General features: G+C 46.0%; 2 protein-coding genes across 4 annotated transcripts in view; one reads left to right on the top strand and one right to left on the bottom strand.

The window, feature by feature from the left end:
* Nucleotides 1-16,434, top strand: part of LOC149346885 (uncharacterized) — a 34,753-nt gene extending 18,319 nt beyond the window's left edge. The window contains exons 2-3 of one of the 2 annotated variants that reach the window (XM_089586740.1): nt 14,860-14,911; nt 16,228-16,434. In XM_089586740.1, the coding sequence (XP_089442866.1) occupies nt 14,860-14,911; nt 16,228-16,283 (108 nt within the window). In that variant the 3' untranslated portion in view covers nt 16,284-16,434. The remainder of the gene's footprint in view (nt 1-14,859; nt 14,912-16,227) is intronic. The other variant, XM_089586741.1, reaches the window with a different exon arrangement.
* LOC149346886 (ixochymostatin-like) lies at nt 5,148-7,038 on the bottom strand. Of its 2 annotated transcripts, none has more exons than XM_089586750.1 (2): nt 6,858-7,038; nt 5,148-5,744 (listed from the first exon to the last, which is right to left on the bottom strand). In XM_089586750.1, exons 1-2 carry the CDS (start codon nt 6,859-6,861, stop codon nt 5,476-5,478), a joined length of 273 nt encoding a protein of 90 aa, XP_089442876.1. In that variant the 5' UTR covers nt 6,862-7,038; the 3' UTR covers nt 5,148-5,475. The 2 variants fall into 2 exon arrangements, with proteins under 2 accessions (XP_089442876.1, XP_089442877.1); XM_089586751.1 differs by having other exon boundaries at nt 5,148-5,732.
* Nucleotides 16,435-16,752: the final 318 nt, after the last annotated feature.

Raw genomic sequence — 16,752 nt, 5'->3', positions numbered from 1 at the left:
GCGGGTTAGATCCCGACCGCGGCGGTTGAATTTTGGTGGAGGCAAAATTCCACAGGCCCGTGTACTGTGCCATATCAGTGCCCTTTAAAGAACCCCATGTGGTCGAAATTTCCGGAGCTCTTCACTAAGGCTTCTCTCATAGCCTGAGTCGCTTTGGGACGTTAAACACTAATAAACCAAATCAAATCAGCCATCTTGAGTCGAAGGAGCAACCCAACTCGTCAGCATACTACCCCAGTGCCGCTCACTTTCCGGCTTAAACACAGAAAATCCGCGCACACAGTGCACGTTTATCACAAAGACTTGTAAAAATTTTTAGCGGTGAAACTGCGCACGAAGCATGCGCATTACGGTAACCTTTGCCACGTAGTAAGCTTGACAACGGTACTTACCCGATTAGGCAGCGCATGGTGAAAACCTTTATTCGTCTGAGCTAAGTTCGAGGAAAGATAAGCCGCCAATGCAGGGTTTCCTCGAAAGGCGGTGGTGGTGCCATCAAAGGACCTGCGCGCCGACCATGTAGCGGGGCAACTCTTTGGCTCCCAAACTCTATTTCAGTAATTAAAAGTTTTCACCACCCACCACCTTGGCTCCTTTAGCATTGTAGCCGTTTCTTCTGCAGATAAGAGATGGTGCCACCGCTGCCCTTCGGCGGAAACCCTGCGTTGGCGGCTTTCGGTTCCTCGAACTCGGCGCAGACGATTCTGGGCTTGCATCATGGGAGACTGAAACAAGTTAATACCGTTAATACCGCTGTCAAACTTTCTGCGAGACAAAAGTTACCACTATAGTCAAGCTTTGTGTGCAGTTTCACCGTAAAAGAATCCAGTGGTTGGTGGGGAAAAGTCTAGAAAGTCTTCGCATTAAAGATGGACAACACTGCACATATGACGGCTACCAAGCTTTTGCACAGTTGCATTTCCTCACCCCATTCGCCGGTGCAGACCACGATCACAGCCGTCAGCAGGACCAAGGAGCACTCCATCGTTAGAGCTTAACGGTTTTCGCTTAAACGCAGGTCCACAAGCGACGCTACTCTTACCGCGGTCGGCTTTTCGATCTCGAATCTTACTCGGGACGCAGCCCTCGGTCGGGGTAAAAGAAAACAACCGGATGTTGGCCGTATTTTTCTATGAACACTTGTGCCACGTCACTGCGTTTGTTTTTCTTGGCCTTCACTCATGCTTTCCCGCCCGCGGTTTGGATAGATCTTATTCGCAGTCACGGAACCATGATATATTTGATTTCCGCCTTCCGGCCGATGTCAAAATGTCTAGCTGCGTTCGCCGCGTCTCGTTAACAAGAAGAAATCAGATTTCGATAGACAGGCTGCGTACTCTTCAACAACGTGAAACACATGACATCAGGCTTAGTAAGGGCAAACACCTCTCGATAGAAGCCGAAGAAGCAGCCATCGCGCTAGGAATATCGTCTTCCACTGCCACTCTTATCCCGAGCGATTCCAAAATCTCAATTCAAAACTTTATCTGTGTGCAGATACATTCTGCCGCCTATAAAATACTAATCTCCACCCCCAAACTACATTGCCTCATCCAAATAGTCTGGGTATCGACCCATTCGGGCAATCCCGGTAACGAAGTGGTCCATTCCGCGGCCCGAGCGTACGTAAACCGAGCGGCGTGTACCGAATACCCAGGCAGCGCGAGAGACCGGCTGATCACATATCATGACATAACGCTACACTACCGCGCAGAACGTCTACTTTACCTCCCGGCCACACAACGCTGACAAAACAACAACAGACGACCTGGTGATAACTCCAGGCTCGCATCGTTTCCTCCCCTGCGCTACTTGCGCTTTTCTTTCCTTATTCTCACACCCCCAATGTTCCCTGTGTGGTGCCCCGAGAGCCACATTCGACCCGGTTATGTTCACCTGCCGACAACTGAAGCCACCGGCCCAATGGGCCCTCGCGGACTCGTAGGGGTTGGGGGTAGTGGCCTCTAGTTCCGACCCGGCCTCGCAAATGAGGCTGGTGCAGTGGGCGGAGAAGGTGGCCGCCAGACACGGGCTACTGGCCACCCACCAACCACGACAAGGAGCGAGCCCACCTATGACATTGTGAACTATAAGGAGTCGGCCAATAATAAAGTTTTTCACGGCCACCACCAATCAATCTTTTTTTGGGCCCACGTAAAATTCAGTGCATGGCTATTTGTAGGTATTTTAATATTTCGACTGCTGGGAAGTTGGATTAGAAAATGAAATTTCTATTCCCGGCATAAGATACAAGGAAGGGAAGTAAAGAGAAAAATTGCTCCCTCATCAAAAGTATTGAAGTGAATATATAGTGCAGCCTAGCCTCAAGTATCCATGTTGCAGAAGACTGTCTTGACGTCACTACAGTTTTCTTGCGGAACCACCCGGTGCTGCGTGTGCTTTATTTGGACGTTCTCTAGCTTGTCAAAGCTTCTTTTTAGCCGCCGCGGTGGCTCAGTGGCTATGGTGCTCGGCTGCTGACCCAAAAGACGCGGGTTCGATCCCGGCAGCGGCGGCTAGAATTTCTTTGGAGGAGAAATTCTGGAGGCCCGTGTACTGTTCGATGTCAGTGCACGTTAAAGAACCCCAGGTGGTCGAAATTTCCGGAGCCCTTCACTACGGCGTCTCTCATAGCCTCAGTCGCTTTGGGACGTTAAACCCCACGAAACCAACCAAAGCTTCTTTTTCACTGAAGATGACCTCTGAAATTGATTTATCCAGTTATTTTATTTATGTACTTACACGCTTCAAAACGGAGCATTGTGCAAGGTGCGCGTGCACTGAAAGGGAAGGACAGAAAATAGCGGCTCATGCAACATTATGCTAGCAATAAATATGCAGTTCACGAAAAGAGTGGTTACAAAATTGCACAAGTGATTTAAAATTATATCAAGTTCAAGGATAGAAACTATGGAGTTGAGAAGAATAATACACAAGGATTCATTATTCGAGTTGTTTAAAAGGAGTATTTCATAAGTGTCTAGCACACTGCAAAAAAATCACGAAATCAAGAGATTGCTTGGTCTTGATGTCTGCTGGGTCATGAATGGTAGGAATGAGATAAAGAAGACCATTCCAGTAGCTTATGGCTCGCGTAAGGCTTGAAAATAAAAGCATAGTTCGGACGAATAAATGCTTGAAGCTGTGATGAATGGATGGGATGTAGGATTTAGCATGGTACAAAGAATAGTAGGACGCTGTCTGTGCATTTGTTTTAGACTACATAGAGCAGTGGGACTTTAGAAGGTGATACACGGTCGGAGTGATAACGAGAGCTCGAAGTTAGTGACACCAGATTGTTGGCCATATTTTGTCAGCATAAAACGTGCCAAGCGGTCCTGAATGGACTCGAGTGAGTGTATTAAATAAGCCCGGTGGGATGACTAGATGGGTGCATCGAACTCAAGTTAAGGGCAAACAAATTTCTGATATGCCAGTTTTCGAGTGACTAGGGCGGGGTCTAGAAAATTGCGTTTTAGATAGCACAGAGTTCGTAATGCTTTGGCGGTGGCGTGTGAGTCGTCCAGGAAAGGATGAGGTAACATATACGCCATGATACTCGCATGAGGGGAAACCTTACGTTGCCATTTAGAAGTCGGAATTGATAGTTTACGCAAGTCCAGCTTTCTTGGGAAAAAATTCAGAATAGTGAAATATTGTAACGCACTGTTATGAAAATATTGAAGGTTAATTCTTCCGATGTATAGCAAAGTCATAAAATTTTTCCAATGTCTGGCATATAAAACCAATGGGGAACGCTTCTGACGGTCGCAAACGCGGTAATTGCAAAACAATGAAAGCTTGCCGAGGGCACATCTGATGATATACTGATTGTTATAGGGAAATCGTACAATATTTGAAAAATATTGCGTTTGTAAACTCTTTCTCGTTGAGAAATGCTTTTGCCCTGAATAAAATTAATCGGCATTATGAATCGTTTGTCACAATCTAAGCATTTCTGAAGTTCATAGTGGTCTGAGGGTAAGCGAATTTTCTAGTATGTTATGAAGTCGTCTGCGAAAAGTCGTATGGCTGAAGTAATGTAAGATTGCAGACAATGGATCTAGATTACAAACAGCAATGGACCCAAGACACCGCCGTGCCCCAGGACGGTTCGTAAGTTGGAGCTATTAGTACTGGTCGACGACGGTGCGCTCTTTTGGAAATCAGAGACAGTTACTTAACCTTAAAAATTGTAAAGAATGCGAGTGAGAAGACTACAGTTTAGCAATAAAGCACTAGTGTGAAACGCGATCGAGATCTTTATAGTAGTCTAAAAACACCCAGATACCACGATAATTCTCGTGTAAGTTAAACAAAAACAAACACAGTTTTTTAGTCTGCGTACTTATTGGCGTCCATTCTTGAAACCATTTTGGTTTGTGAAAAAGAAATTATGGTGCTTCAGGGAAAACGCGATGGGACAGTGTGCTGAAGACGTTTGCACGAGAGGCATGTTCAAAAGGTGAGGTATTGTCATTAATTTTGTTTATATCGCCAGTTCCAAAAATTTAAATTCGTTGTACCAGTTTTCAGTCTTACTTGGTTTCGCCAGCAGACAGTAATTACTCGAATATGTGAGATAAGGTGACACTAGAAATGTTCACGGCATTAAGGTTTTTAGTATCGATGTCTTATATGCCAGAGCAAGTTGATAACTTGAGATTACCAATTGGGGTTGCAATTGAAGCAGGAGTTGCGCGTATAGGCTTCATGTACTGAGAGCCAACGTTGGTTACCTGTGTAGTACTGGAACGACTTTGTTGCTTGTAGACAGGGATAAAGGAACTCTGCAAAAAAAAAAAAATTCGTGGACACTTTGGCTCTCTAAAGTGCTGCAAGGCGAAAGCCTTTCCTGGCGCACTGTGTGTTTTTTTTCGTATTTTTTATTCTATATTCTCTTACTTTTGATTCTTTTCTTATTTTCATTTTTATTTCATTTTTATTTCTGTTCCTTTCCTTAATTTTATTTTTCATTTCTTTAATTTAGTTTATGAAACCCATGAATTCACCAAACGCAGGTTGGATTTTTCGTACAGCATGACTGTGCGCGATAATTCACCGATACACACCAGCTTCATTTTGTCCTGAGAGTCCCTTGAAGAGTGCAACGGTTGCTCTTCGAGGAACTCATGATCATGGCAAGGTCCGTAGGCCTCAAAAAGCTAACACATGCAGCCCACTCAGGCCTTCTGATTTAAACTGTTAATAGAGCGGCAGTGAATAAAGAGCCGTACGGTGAAAACAGCTCGGACGTAAGAAGTGTTCGCTACTGCTACGCGCATGCCACTTTAGCTATCATGATTTGGCGAGATGGCTTAACAGAACAGTGGACCAATCATGAACAGTCGAACTTATTGATCACCAGCTGATTCGTTCGTATCGGCTGCATGTATGTGCAGACATATTGCAGCCATATTGCTCACATATTACAGGATGGAGTGCGAAAGGTTAAAAAGCTTTCTTCATATACGTTCATATCTTGTGGTGCAATATACCTGCACGGCCTGGTGCATGTGGGCACTGATCCAGCGTGACGCAGTTATGTTCACCATTCCTATAGAATCCTTCGGAGCAAAGGCAGCTGTAGTTGCAGTCGGTGGTGCAGGCGGGGTCTATGGTGCGCTGCCAGCACGTGACGTCAGCACAGTTGACGCTGGCACACTGCTTCCATTCCTCGTTGGAGCCGCACGGGTGGGGAATGTCGGAGAACCTGAACAGCGCTTGGGCCTCTGTGAGGACCACTCGGAGAGAATTGCACCGCATTAAGAACATTACGCGGGTCTAGCTTGACGCCAAAACCAGTCCATTGCTATAAAAAGCCTACGAAGATTAGATCTGACACTGAAAGAAGGGAGATGTCTTTGCACTATAGCGGAGGAAGCGGGGTACAGGATTACCTGAAGCCTGCTGATCTCTTTGATGTTTTGAAGACAAGACAATGCGTATTGCACTAAGACATGGATTGGGTAAAGAAACGATACTGGTGTTGAGTGGGCTGATATCGAGCCTTGCCGATTAAAGGGGCTCTGAAACACCCTACGAGGAAAGTACAAAAACTCGTTCAATTATGCATTTTGTCGTCATGAACACCTCAGCCAAATAATACATATATGCACTGAGCAGAGAACTCAAAATCACGCGAGAAAGTTGGCGAGCTCTTTCTATCCACTTTTTTATGCTCGTACCCTCCTCCGTCGCTCTCATCCGCGCGTACCAGTTCAGAGATGGTTATTGGTTGCATTCTTTCACATGTCAGGCAGCTACTGTGGCCGCGGCTAATAAGCGGCGTAGCCACGGAGGGTAAGGAAGCTCCGCAAACGGGGGTGGGGCCGCCGGAGGAGCGCCAACCTTCCAGCGTGCAAAATGTGACTAGAGGAACGGGGAGTTGAGCGAAGACGATGAAATTCAAATTTTGACTACAAATAACTCAGCTTCTACAAAGCATAATAAAAAAAATTCATACTGGACATTATTTGAGAAGCGACGTCCTTTAACACCCCAGGCATACCGCAACTTTATCAGAGCTCCTTTCTGATCCCCTTTAAGCGGTCACTGACCATCTTTCACTGACCTCACGCCCGAACCGAAGAATGACTCGAAGATGTAATCAACAGGGCGCGGCGAACGAGAGCAATAGTAGAACACAAACGACTGGAGCAGCGTTCTAAGTTTGTCCTCGTTTGTCGTGCCGTGCTCATTACAACTTCAATCATGAATCAACTAGTCTAGGCAAGCTTTACTTAAAATCGACTCGTTGTCAGTGTAGGACTACAGTCGCATTACCACCTTTTAACCACCTGTAACCTATGCACAGTTTACGAGTGGTTAGCTTTTACGCAGTGGCAGTTTCTCACCCATGCCGACGGCGCAGATCAGGATCACAGCCGTCACCAGGACCAAAGAACCCTTTATCTTCAAAGCGCTGCAACGCCAGAACCAAAGTGACGTTACTTATGCGGTATGCGGCCCCTTCTATCTCGAGCTTCGCCCAGGATGCAGTCCTCTCTTGTGGTAAAAGAAAACAAGCCGCCTTTCTTCTGCACAGCGTTTCCACCCTTCGGCCGCGGCAGCTCTGAGCGGATGTTGGCCGTATCTCTCCGATTACACTGACGCGACTTCGAAGCACTTGCATATCCTGACGTTCACCCACGTGTTTCTTCCGGCAGTTTAGATCTTGTTAATTCGCCGTAAATAAAGAGTAATCTACGTGTACTGTTTCTACATCCCGTCTGATATGTCAAACTGTCTCCATTTGCCGCGCTTTGTGAGGAACCAATGAAACGTCGATGATTACGCAATCAAGCTTGGCAGTTAGTAATCGATAACGTTGACAAACTACAAGCGAACAGTAGGCAGAACCTTCAAAGAGCATTTTTGGTGTTTGGTTTCCTTCTTTAAAAACACGCTCGTGCATCTGAACGCCACACAACTTACGCAACAAAACACCGTTGTAAGTTAAATTCCACAGAACTGCCATATTTCGACCACGGTATACTTTCGAACGGATGTCGGCCGTGTCCTTCTGAGGATACTGGTGCGACGTCATTACTCGTCGTATATTTTAAGTCGAAAGCGTTTAATGCCACATCGTTGTCGACAGAAGGTTGTCAGCAGAGGTGTCACGCTTTTCGGTTGGTCGAAATGGTTATGACGTCAGAGTGCGCGGATTCGAAGTAATGAGGTCACCCCCGGATGCCTGGCGCCACCTTTTGGAGCAGACGACAACTAATAAAATAATTGTCGTCCGCTCCGACAGGGGGCATATAGCGTCCGTGGGTGACCACTTTACATACCTCATTACGTCGAGCAGAGCCGTGGGTACAACCGAACTCATCGAAGCAGAGAGAGAGAGTCGTGCTAAAGAAGCAGTCAAAGTCGGCAGTCAAAGTGTGCAGTTGTAATGTGTAGTCAAAGTGCGCAGTCAAATAAATCACTAGTACAGCACAAACAGTCTCGCAGTCAATGCCAAACAGTGCACCAGGAAAGGCTTTCGCCTTGCAGCTCTTTAGAGAGCCGAAGTGTCCCTAAATATTTTTAAAAGCTTTTTGAATGTTGCAAACTCGCAGTCATGGCATCGGCATATCCGGCATATAAGGGTTTTACGCCCCCGGTTGCTGCCGCACAATCTTTGTCTTGTCTCGAGAAGGAGAAGTAACCAAAAGTTGGTGCAGAGCTAGGACAGAAACCAATTACGCCGGCGAGTCGGCGGAAGAAATCAGTAACCGGCAACGACGAAAAGTCAGGAAGATTGGAGTGGGCAGTGTTGAAAGTACGCTGGTGGGGTTTTCAACGTGGCAGCTTTGGAGCCGGCGTTCACGGGAAAAGCTGTGCGCGTTGTGAGAGTATTTGAAGACTGGTAGAGATGGATTTGACGTCGCAATTTGAGCTGTGGAATGAAAATGATTACAACTTACGTTGAATTGTGATTATGAAGATTTTAACATGACTGAAATGTATTTCAAAAAGATAATGCAGTGTAAATTATTTACGGTCAAAAGAAAATTCCGGTAATTGATTAAGAGCCGAACCTATGAACCTTGGGATGGGTGTCTGACATGCAATCCCTATGCCACTTAGGTGTTTTTCTCAGAATCGTATTTCCAACACTTGAATTATGTTCTGTTTACATGAACTGTTTACAGAGCTTTGGGAAAACTCCAAAAAGACAGAGCAACACAGCACCAGACAGGTGGAAAGGATGAGCTTATAACCCAGGGGGAGTGCCACTCCGGTTTAAGGTTGGCCTGTTGGTACACTTCCCTCAGATGAACAGTCATTTGGAAGGAGTGAGATTTGGTCGAAACAACTGATTTAGAGAGCCGGTCTATGATTGTAGTTTTCCGTAAGGAAATCAACATATTGCGCTCCACTGAGGTATCGTATGATATGAGAAGTCAAATGAATTCGCTTTTTCTAGGTTCGTTGCAAGAGATCCCAGAAAAAAATGGCGTCCTTAAAATAGATGAAGCAATGTTCAGTTGTTTAAGTAATATCACTGATTGGGAAATCCACAGGTGACAAAAATTTGCCTTTTTCTGAAGCCAAGTCTTCAGGGGCAATGTTTCCGGCTATAACTTGTAGAAGAAAGTGTCAGTGCACAGCGAAAGTAACATTTTTTTTTTACAACCGCGTGAGGACATCGTTCCTAGGCAATCCACAGTAAATTATGCGGGAAATAGTAGCGGAAAATAAATGAAGTCGTTGTGGAAAAGTTTTCGTTACATTTAAAATAGGAACTCTGTTTAAAAATGCACTTCGAGAAAACGCACAGTAAAATATGCCTCTTACATAAACTCCCATAAACAAGGACGGTCAGAGAACTTTGAGTACACAATCAGTATGGGCAAAGCGTCAACTAAATCTTTCTGCAAAAATGGGCGAAGCATCGGCTGTGAAGTGTAACGAAAAAACATAAAACTGGCAAGAATTTGACGCATATAAAGATGGACTGAACGTAGACCACCCGCGCCGACAGACCGGAAAAGAAAATCACGTCGCATGGGTTCCATGGAGGAAGCCCAAACGAGGCACGTTCGTTCGGCTTGTCCCTAGGAGGCCTTGAGTGCCTTTCGGTGTCTAGTATATCTAGTGATATATGCTGATGAATGTGCGTAATTAGGGGTATTAATCATGAAATAAAGCAGAAAATAGCCGTCAACACTGTCGCGTTACACCCTTAAGGCAAATCCTCAGTGTCCCTCTAAGTTTTAATGCAATAAATGCAGTACGTGGTCGCGTTAGTAGTTTTCCTTCATGTGTGGTCTCACATGTGTGGTGTCCGGTTACCCGAGTAATCTCTTTGATGTCTATACTTCTGTCCGTCCGACCCCTTGCCCAGGCAAACCTGTCAAAAGTGAGGGAACCTATTTATTTTTATTTTATTTTTATTTATCACATACTGCGGACAAAGTATGGTCCAAGCAGGAGAGGCACAGTACAAAACACAAAAGTGCAAAACTTCGACCTTAAAAAGAAAAAAAAAACCACACAACGACTAAACAAGTACCAAAAAAAGACGTCCAACACTTATATGACGCTAAATAGGCACAAGAGGAAAGAAGCAACACGCAGTGCCAGCAACATAGCCGCCACAGGCAGCGCCAACCGATGCTTTGTATGTAGGTGTATCTTGCATACTGGTGCCGCATTCTATAAGCTGTCAGTTTTTTGTCGTCCATTTTGCATTCATTCGGTCCTCTGTCATTGGTCCTTCAGATATAACGGCGGCTTTCAAGCGTCGGTGGGAAAGTGAGGGAACCTATGCTTTGTATGTAGGTGTATCTTGCATACTGGTGCCGCATTCTATAAGCTGTCAGTTTTTTGTCGTCCATTTTGCGTTCATTCGGTCCTCTGTCATTGGTCCCTCAGATATAACGGCGGCTTTCAGGCGTCGGTGGGAAGCGACCCGGTCATTGGATGGTTGGCGTCCGGACCTCACCATTGGCTGCATATTGCAGGCAATTGCGGCCAGTGGTCAGCTCTGGCCGCCTGCTGTTGACAGAGCGCTGCTATGCACCTCACCATTGGCTGCATACTGAATCAGTTTCAGCCTATGGTAAGGTCCGGTCGCCAACAACCCAATGGCCGGGTCGCGTGACACAGGCGCTTAAACGCTGCTTCTATATCTGACTACTGAGAGAGGGTCGAATCAACGTGAAATGAACAACGGAAAATGAACAGCTTATAGAATACGGCCCCTGGTGCACATTTGTGGACGCCGGACCCTTTTGAACGAAATAGTTCTTGTATAGGCAGCGATATGGTGCATGACCTTTCATGGAAATCCACCTAACCAAGCATGTCTAAGCTCACCTGGTTAGCAAAGGAACACCTATGTAAAAGCTACTTTGTCCTATCTGAGAGCTCCGTTAATTAAGATAACGGCTAGAAGTTATTTGCGGCACAAATGATCACGATGATAATTTCACAGCAATAGCGTGAAGGCGCCTTTGGTTAAAAAGCGCCACAGATAACGTGGTATGTATGCACTAGGTGGGGTGAAAGATTTATTTTCAAAGCACATATTCGGAACAAGCCGAGAACTATGTAGTGCAAAAGCTTGAACTCAGTGAGAAACCGGTGGGTACGTAGCGGTAGCACGCATCGAACCTCGCACTTGCAGCGTTTGAAGTAGATGCAGAAACCACCAAGCAGCACAGCTAATCGGCCCAATATTACAAATGAATGGTCTCACTCTGGTCCTTTGTAGGACCGGCATTTTCCAATGCGTTTTCAATATCGGGCCGATTACCTGTGCTGCTCGGGCTATTAGGCCCCCGTTGTGGTCTCTCCATTAAGTGCAGTGCTTACGGCATGAAGTAACGGAACGCCCTATTTCATGCAGTAGGTTATTTCTCATGCCGCATTGAGTAATCTGAAGATTTTTCCTTTCTTCACAAAAGGCATTCCCGCAGTCTATTCCGTACAGTCGGGAACGATGTTCTAACTTCCTTCCCGCAAGCTTGCAGGCTTTCGACCGCGGCAGCTTCGAACGGATGTCAGCTGGGCCCTTCTGAGGACACTGGTGCCACATCACAGCTCTAGCTCCTTCTTCTGGTCTTGATCTATGCGCTCTGGTGCACTATTTGCACATCGCTACTTTACTGTCATGCAGCGGGGATATATTGCCTTTTTCGTTTTCTTCGCTGTCACTAAAACAATTGACTACTTGAAAACCACGAAAAAATTTCTGGAAATGTGCTTTTACTGCAGGCTGATGATTCTAGTTTCACTTCTGTAACAAATATTCGCCAAACTTCTGTGAAAAACATTAAGGTAGAAAAATAAAATCAAATAAAATTTTTAATAAATAAATAAATTAAATTTCAATTAAACTGTTTCAACTGCACCCATTATTTGTGATAACTTTCATTAATTCATTCATTAATGACGCTTTGCGCGTAATACCGTTGCAACATAATACTTTTGTTATAACTCCTTCTAAAGTCTCACACCACTTGCGACGGCGGAAATTCTTCGCCCAGTTTGAGAACACACAGCAACAAGAAAGATCATACAATGGGTCAGTACAAACGTAACATCGACATCCACCTCGCAAGTTGACAAGAGTCAATCTTTCTCCTATATCGCCTTTGAGTGGTCCAGGAAAGTTAATGCTGCCGCGTAACATCCCTCAAATTCCGTTCATTTAAACTTCCCTAGAAACCTGTTCTCTAACTCTAACTTCTTCAACTTGTTCAGAAATCAACTACAGTCGAAAAAGGGAGTGAAAAGGAGGCATAATACAGTGCAGGGTGCTCTAAAACGCGGCCTTATTCCTCGCCACCTACATAAAATAGGCAGCCATATGCGAATGTCCCGGACAAAAGGCAACGCCATGTTCTTGCAGAAGAAGAAAATAGCACTGGATCCGGACGTAGTTGCGAAAGGTTCCCAGTTTCAGACCAGCAGGCCTACTTTCCAAATTATAATTTGCTGCATCTGTGACAGCTCAGCCCTTTATTCACTGTGCCGCCAGGCTTTGTTTAATTGTGGTCTGAAAGCGAAAGCTGCATTAATAATGAATAAAAATGAGCTGTCGCATCCTGAGACGGTGGCTCGGGAGTTTTATGCACCTGACAAACTTCCAAACAGTCAGAGGATATCAAGAGCCTTGGCCACAATGTTCACCTCCTTAAGGCCCATGTACAGCATTAGCTTCATGCTTCAGCTGCTTCGTGCGCTGCGTGCAAGTTGACTACCTATGACCAAGCACCTTCCATATGTAAACCTGATGCTCAGTGGAGGTGGCACAGCACTGGTTGTAAAATTGAAAGAAAATGGAGGGCTCACCTTGTGGCGCATTAAAGCGTTTGCTGCCTAATTTTATTGTCCCATTGGCTCAGCCACTGCGCCAGCAAGTTAATGCCGGACTCGTGGCAAGAATCGCGGAGGCTCCTGCGTATGACAGAATGCCCTGTCGGTTTTTATAAGTGCTTTTTTTTTGTGAAATAAATGAATAAATAAAAGAAAAACATGTCTACGCACTGCATTCACCGAAGAGTAACCGCTTATCTCACTGAAATTAGTGCATCTGTTACAGAAAGCGGATCCGTACGGATTGACAGCAGCACAATTGTAAAATGAAGCATTAATTCAGCATTCTACACACTGTCGCAGCAGTGGAGACAAAAACGCACCACTTACAGATGTAATCGCACAAACGGCGAGTTCTAATGAACTCTTGCCGAAAGCTTCCCGCTTTTTTCGGGCGCACGGAAAGGTCGCGAATCTTTAGTGTTTTATAACACCAAGAGTAACGTTGGGCTAGGCTCACAAAAGATATCAAAACACACTCAGCGCATGTTCTTTTGTGTCGAATGCACTTAATGTTTGACCTGGGCTTTTAGTGCACTGCCGGGCAAGCAGGCTCAGTGCTAGTATTGGGAGATCTGCCAACACAAAATATTCGGGCGCACTGAAGTTGAAAACGGAATGCCGAATGCCAAATAGAGGGGAATTAATCAGTATGTGCGCACCAAAAGAAAGAAGGAACAGAGAAAATTGCTCACGGACAACACGAGCGCGCAGTTTCTACCTGCGACCGGTCGTATTACTACTGAAAGAAGTGCTCAAACTCTACCGCAGGAAAATCGCCGGACGTGACGTCTTTTCTCACACCGTGCGCTGCGCCATGGGCCAAAATAACTGTTGCGTTATTAGAGCGTAAGGAGCAACCCGATTGGTACCAGCTCCGAGCAAAATCGCCGGTTGTCTGTTCCGTTGTTTGTTCGTAGCTGGCCTAGTGCAAGCGCTCCGTCCCGCCTCACAGCTGCCCGCTCATCGCCGTCTTGTACGCAGCAGAAATCCGTGCTTTCGCACGGATTCGAATGTAGTAAACATCCTTTGCAGTTTTTTACCCCGGCTGTAACAGACACTGCCCTCGAGGACCGGAATACCGGTCCTGTCCGCCCGTGTATGCTGTGCTCGACCACTCGAAGCAGGAAGGCTGATTTTCCTTCTGACGACATCACCTCCCTTCGCGCTCTCGGCGACGGTTAAGGTCAGCTTGACTTTGTGCAAGCATGAATACTCTCGCCTGACCCGTACACGCCGCCGTCGCACCATCCGTGAACTCCTTTCTCAACGACGAAACCATTTGTTTCTGGAGACGAGCGAACGCACGCCGTGCCCCGGTCTCTACAGTAAAAGGGGGGGGGGGGATTTTGAGGTCGTGCCGCGCTGCAGTTCGGTCCCAAGTTTAGACCCCGCACCCGTCTGGCGGTTCAATTCTTCACGAGTGCGCCCAGTCTACGTATTGCGTCGCGCATACGACCGTTTGTTTTCGCAAGCGGTGTGCGAACGGGCACCGGTGTTCGCGTTTTTTCGGACGCGGTCCCACGGGAAGTCCGTGCGAGGGTTCCACGATGCTATTGAAGTGCATCCCATTCAATAGTCAACACGAACATTATCATTAAAAAAGCCGAAAATTACAAATATGACATGTGAAGATAACACCTTTAAGCTGCATTCCGTTTAAGAATATTTGCGACAGCCGTATGGGAACCAAAGAAGTCAGTTAACTCGGGATAAAATTGGTAAATTGATTTTTGAGGGAAAGAAATGGCGCAGTATCTGTCTCACACATCTCGGCGGACACCTGAACCGCGCCGTAAGGGAAGGGAGGAAGGTGGGAGTAAAAGAAGAAAGAGAGAAAGAGGTGCCGCAGTGGAGGTCTCCGGAATAATTTCGACCACCTGGGGATCTTTAACGTGCACTGACATGCAACAGCACATGGCCGACTCTTGCATTTCGCTTCCATCGAATCGCGACCGCCGCGGCTGGGTTCGAACCAGGGTATTCCGGCTTAGTAGGCGTGCGCCCTAACCACTGAACCCGGGAAGTTCTTTGTTTCAGATCAAACCGATCAATCGAAGCAACTGCTCGCTGGTGGAAGTCCCCCAAAAAGGGAATAAACTATCTGCATTTCTTTTGATATTCGTAGGCTGCGGGCATCGTGGCCACGCTAGCGTGATGCCATAGAACGGCGTCAAGGTATTGCTGGTCTTTGTGGCATCACGAGAACATCAACCAACTACTTGATAAACGTCGTGATACCAACACTATAACATTTACCGATTGACCTAGCCATCCATTGCCTCCACGTCACGAACGACTGATACTCTGGCTTCTTTAGCAAAGGAGCCACTGAAGTTTAGCTCATGTTTAAGAAATCCGCACGCACCCTTCCCGCAAAATTTCACGAGAGTTTTGCGGAGCAGTGGCATGTTTTGGTATCGACATGAATGGAAAGGCACTCAATCCCATGCCACTTTTTCGTCTGTGTGAAAAAGGTATTTGCAGTGAGAGGTAAATGAAGCTCTGAAAAGCTGCACTGCAAAAGAACGCGTCATACAGTACTATGAAGTTAGTCCTACAAGTGTTCTTGTAGTCGCCGAATGTAGTCAGCGGTCGTTCGATGCAAAAAGTTCAAGACGATTGACTCTTTGTCTCTCACTTAGTTTCAGCTGTCTATCCAGAAAAAAAGACATGATGCTATTTTATGCATGTTAGCCTAAGGCATATTTATTGTCACGACAGCTCGCTACAGCAGTACTAGCTTCAAGAAATGCTTTGGCTCGGCAGACAAGGACAAGACGGAGAAAACACACCACTGAGCGCTGTGTGGTGTGTGATGTTTTCTACGTCTTGTCCCTTTCTGCCGCGCCGAAGCATTTCCTGAAGTATGGATCACCAACTGGCCTACAAAACAACCATTCTAAGCAGTACAAGCCTTGTCCGTTGGTAGTGTTTTAACCACAGTGATATTTGAAATAAACGTCGAGTAAAGTAAACTCCTCCTCAAACGAGAATAAGCACAATCACCTACATGCACTTGGTACTGCGAACTTAGCCACAAGTCAACCTTTGTTCAGATGGCGGGATAACGTTTTTATAAACTAAACACCGTTTTACAACTAATGGCTATAGACACTTGGAAAATGTCGTTCTGGCGAGCGACACATCCTATACATCAAAGCCTAAATCCTAGAACCAAGCGGTGAATTTTGCTTGCACAAATTTTCTTATATATTTTGCTTTGCTGCCAGCAGAGCAACTTCCGCATATCTTAGGACCGCTGCTAATAATCCCGACGTGCTGCGTCAGTAGTGCATGCGTATCTCCGCCAGGACGTAAAATAGACATTAAAAACAGAAACTTTCCTCTCATTGTACCAATTTCTCTTTCTCTCTCTCTCTCATTCTCTGTCTTTTTCTCTCGCAGATACTGGTGGCCATGAAACCTTGACAACTGTTTGCGTTCGTTGCACCAACTACTGAGGCATCCTGCCTTCGTGAAGACACGCCTATAGAGGCATTACAAGTCTGAACCGAAACGAAATGGCGCTGCCGCGCTGGAGAAATCACGTCATCCGCATGCTGAACCCGCCAATGTCGGGCACGGTCAGCGGATATTGACCGCCGATTGGATGGCAGCGCGATAAACAAGAAAGAACCTGTGAGGAAGTTTTGAGTGCTGTTTCATCGTTTTAGTGAACAGCTTTTCACTGAATAAGGGAGCTGCAGAACATCATTAGCAACAGCAGGTAATGAATGAGTAGGCAAGTCGCTGTTTATTGCAAACTAAGGTTGCATGAAGCCCTAAGTTTGCAATGACATCCCCGGCCACCCAGACAAAAAAACAGCGGAGGAGCACGTTGGCTGACAAAAAAAAGTTGTAGGGTTTTAACGTAGTTAAACCGGTCAGACGTGCGAAAGTATCTCTTTAGCCTGGTTGGCTCATGGTTTT

The sequence above is a fragment of the Amblyomma mixtum genome, chromosome 4 (genome assembly GCF_055824585.1).
Source record: "Amblyomma mixtum isolate Tamu chromosome 4, ASM5582458v1, whole genome shotgun sequence".
In the NCBI taxonomy this organism is placed as follows: Eukaryota; Metazoa; Arthropoda; class Arachnida; order Ixodida; family Ixodidae; genus Amblyomma; species Amblyomma mixtum.
The sequence above is the reverse complement of the archived record's forward strand: the minus strand, read 5'-3'. Positions and strand labels throughout refer to the sequence as shown.